The sequence below is a fragment of the Gallinula chloropus genome, assembly GCF_964237585.1.
Source record: "Gallinula chloropus genome assembly, chromosome: 4".
NCBI lineage: Eukaryota > Metazoa > Chordata > Aves > Gruiformes > Rallidae > Gallinula > Gallinula chloropus.
The window spans coordinates 38,783,915-38,788,133 of NC_140088.1; the positions used below are offsets into that span (position 1 = coordinate 38,783,915).

Below are 4,219 nucleotides of genomic sequence, written 5' to 3' on the forward strand. Positions count from 1 at the left end.
TGAAGGATCCACGTCCCCCCTCCCCCATGCTCCCTGTCCCCCCACCTGGGGCTGCCATGGCATCACTCTCCTCCCCAGTGTCCCTGTTGTCATTTGGCAGATTCGTCTCTGACCCTTCTGATGGGGACCCTGGTGGGAGGGGACTGGGTGTTGGGTGTGGCCAGAGTATCCCAAACTACTGGGATGAGCCTGTGCCGCATGGCCAGGTCCTGAGCAGGGCTCCCAACCCCATTACTGCAGTGGAGATGGGAAGCAGCTCTTTTGGGGGTAACCAAGATGCACAGGGGGCTTCACAGACCCGAGCGACTGGGCACCTCCTGGTACTCTGGTGTTAGGGCGTAGTCCAGCTCCTCGTAGACAGCATCAGTGATGGCATCAGGGGTTCTGCGGCGACCTGAAACCATGGGCAGTGCTCACCTGGGTCCATGGGCACCGTGATCAGCACTGGGGTCACTAGCTGTCCACCCACACACCCGTGTGTGCCACCCATGGACAGGAAACCCCTCCAAAAGCTTCTCTGCCCCGAAACCTGCCCACTGGGACCCACCTTGGCACCAATCCTGGGCGCAGCACACCTGCACAGCCAGCACACCCAGGACCAGGAACAGCAGTGTCCCCAGGACAACACACAGGACCGTGGGCAGCGACACGGTACCTGCTGCTGGCACTGGGGTCCCACTGCTGGGGACACCTGTGGGGACATCGCGAAGTGGAGTGACGGGGGTACACCAGTGTGCCCAGGGATGGCGGGGTCACCGGCATAGGCAGAGCTGCCTGTGCAAGGGCACAATGGTAGCAGTGACTACCTGGGGATGGGGTGGGAGTCCCATTCGCGTCACCACTGTCCTGATGACAAGTGATGTAGGCATCCGTGCCGTGGCTGCAGGCGTGCAGGTGCCATGGTGCTGAAGGGCATCGCCAGAGCAAGCGGGAGCCTTCCTTGCAGCCCACCCAGGACAGCCAGGCAGGGGCCGGGTCCCAGACAGGAGCGTTTATCAGCACACCCCCGTCCCCACAGCCCAGCTGCCGGCAGACGATGGTGGCCGTGGCAACGCTGGTGCCGTTGTTGCACACGCGGCCCCACGTGCCGTTGTGGAGCACCTCCAGGTGCCCGGAGCAGCGGCTGCTGCCGCCCATCAGCCGCAGGGAGAGGTGTTCTGCAAAGGGGAGGGTCACAGCAGGGCTGGGGCAGGGCACCCCAAAGGTCCACAGACCCCCTGGTCCGCGATTTGGGGACACACAGCACCAACCTGAGCAAATGGCTCCTGCCCCACCACCACGCTGGCAGACACGCGGTGCCAAGGCCGGGCAGTCCCAGAGTGATGCTTCCGTCCCGGTGCACCCACCAGCATCCAGCCACAGCAGCCCCGTGCCGGGACCAAAGGGAGCCGACCCGGGTGCATCCACTGCCATTCCGCACCCCAGCTGGCGGCAGACCACGGTGGCGTCCGAGAGGTCCCAGGCGTCCTGGCAGACGCTGCCCCACGTGCCGTTGATGTAGACCTCCACCCTCCCGGCGCAGCGTCCAGTGCCACCCACCAGCATCACCCGCCGGCTGCCTGTGGGGCACAGAGGGGCCCAAGCTGGGGTGGCTGCTCAGGGTGTCAGCACTCCCCCCTGCACTCCCTGGGACACTCACCTGAGCAGACGACAGCCACCTCTTCAGGGCTGCCAGTCGGCGCAGCAGCCATCCCCGAGACGTTGCACTGGGCCAGGCTGTGCTCGGTGCCGGCACACCACAGCCCCTGCAGCACTGTGGAGCTGGAGCCTGGCACTGTGTAGACCTTCTCTGGCACACCGCAGCCCAGCTGCCGGCACACCACGCTGGCACCCCGGGTGTCCCACAGCCCCGCTGGCACACGGGCCCAGGCACCGAGGCTGGTGGCTACTTCCAACCGCCCGTCACACCGGCTCTCCCCCTCCACCAGCCGCAGCGGCTCCGCAACACCTGCAAAATCCCCAACAGTGATGTGGGGCTGCAGCACCAGCACAGTAGGGCCTTGAGGGGATGGTGTAGGCTGCTTCAGCCCGTCCCCTGCCCTGAAATGTCCCACTGTCACCTGCTCCGGATTTTTGGGGTGTCCCAAAAGCCCTGTTAGGCATGTGCGGTACAGACCTGAGCAGTTGACAGTGGCGGTGTGGCCGGGGAGGCAGGTGGGCTGCCCCAGCACCACTGTGGGACACTGGCCTGGGTGACGCTCGCTCCCAATGCAGCCGAAGGTGTCCTGCAGTAGCGGCCCGTCCCCCCCTCCAAAGTAGCCTCCCGGAGACATGGTGACAGCGTGGCCGCAGCCAAGGTGGTGGCAGAGCACGTGGGCATCGGGCAGGTCCCAGTCACTGGCGCAGAGTGACCCCCATGTCCCCCCTGCCTCCACCTCCACCTGCCCTGCACATCTTGAGCTGTTGCCCACAAGCCGAAAACCTGTGTAGGCTGTGGAAGAAAGGATGTTGGTGGGCGTGTTGGCATGTGACGACCCCCACATCCCCAGTATCCCCAGGACTTACAGGAGCAGATGATGCTGGCGTGGCCAGTGCAGCCCTCGCTGCGGGGCAGCCGCTGTGTGCAGGCAGAGAGAAGGGGCTCAGTGCCTGTGCACTCGAACCCCCCCTGCCAGAATGGACCCGTTCCTGCTTCAAACCAGCCAGCGCCGGGGATGGCCAGCACTGGGCCGCAGCCCAGCTCCCGGCAGACCACCTGGGCAGCCTTGATGTCCACATCCCGCTCACAGACTCTGGTCCAGGTCCGGCCCTGCCGCACCTCCAGCCGCCCAGCACAGGAGCTGTCACTGCCGACCAGCCTGGAAAAGCCTGCGGCGAGATGCACGGGGCTCAGTGCTGGGGGTTGTGTCAGGACTGGCGCATTCCCCCCATGCTGCCTGGCTCCTACCTTGGCAGATGACGGCAGCATCATAGTCATGAACACTATGGTAGGGTCCCCAGCCGTAGATTTTGCAGTACCACAGGGCGGTCTCGTCACCTTGGCAGTCAACCCGAGCAAGGCTGACTGGGCCAGTACCTTCTCCGAAGCGGGTCTTGGCAGCAATGGCATCAGCAGCAGATCCACAGCCCAGCTGCTGGCAAACCACCTCAGCATCCTTCATGTTCCAGGAGATGGACCGCACTGTGCCCCAGTGTCCCTGCAGCTTCACTTCGACCCTCCCGGCACAGGGACCCCTGCCGTCAGCCAGCCACAGCTCCAGCGCATCTACACAGGGCACCAACACACCCTCAGCCACGCTGGCAGATGCCCTAGCATGGGGTGGGTACCCCAGATCAGCCACCCCTCTGCACCTCACCTTTGCAGGTCACCCCTACGTCCGACTCGTGGCCACAGTAATGATTTCCCCATCCAAAGTTGATACAATCCTGCAGGAACTCCTCGCTGCCCTGGCAGAGGAAGATATGGAGCCAGATCCGGCTGGTGCCCTGCCCAAACGGGGCGTTCACAGATGAGTGGACCACCGGACCACAGCCCAGGGACTTGCACACCACCGTGGCCCATCTGGAGTCCCAGTTGAAGTCGTAGATGCAGACGGAGCCCCACTCGCCCTCGTGCTTCACCTCCACCCGGCCGGCGCAGCGCCCACCGCCATTCACCAGCCGCAGCTCTGCGGTGCCTGTGGCAGGGACAGTGCTGAGCCCAGCCCGGGACTGTGGAGAGGAAGAGGGGATCCCCTTCCCCAAAGCTGTCCCTGTCACTGAGGAGTCACCCCTGCAGAGCCACAGGCACAGGAGCAGCCCCAGCACCCTGACAGCCACCATCGTATCGAGCCAAAACCCCCTAGTGCGGGGTGGGTGATATATAAGCAGCAGCATCGCAGCTGGGAGCCAATGGAGACCCAGAACCTCGTGAGCCATTATCAGGTGGATTATCTCCCACCCTCCAATAACGTGCTCCGTGCCCAAATATGAGGCTCAGCGCCACTACTGGCGTCACGAACCTTCCTGCTGGGGGTCGGTACCCAGATGTCCCCGGGGAGAGCCAGCCCCTCCCAAATCTCCCAGCACATCTGCTGCTGGCACAGGGCATGTGGACCCTTCCCACCTGTGTCCCCCCTGGGGCTGACACTGCTACCTGAGCCCGGCAAGAGCCCAGGCCCAACAGTGCAGGGGCATTCATCCCAAAACTTGCTGGAGCCTCCGCATGACCACCCTCAGTCCCATTGCAGGGCGAAGCCCAACAGTCTCACTTGTTGGGTCCCACCCTTGGGGAGCTGCC

At 64.3% G+C, this 4,219-nt stretch overlaps 1 protein-coding gene across 1 annotated transcript; it reads right to left on the reverse strand.

Moving 5' to 3' along the window:
• Window positions 1-290: 290 nt before the first annotated feature.
• LOC311191126 (scavenger receptor cysteine-rich type 1 protein M130-like) lies at window positions 291-3,762 on the reverse strand (the record flags this gene model as incomplete). The annotated part of the gene is made up of 8 exons (XM_084263224.1): window positions 291-394; window positions 548-691; window positions 840-1,157; window positions 1,347-1,559; window positions 1,640-2,431; window positions 2,506-2,808; window positions 2,888-3,205; window positions 3,297-3,762. The coding sequence occupies 8 exons, from the start codon at window positions 3,760-3,762 to the stop codon at window positions 291-293; spliced, it is 2,658 nt and encodes an 885-aa protein (XP_084119350.1).
• Window positions 3,763-4,219: the final 457 nt, after the last annotated feature.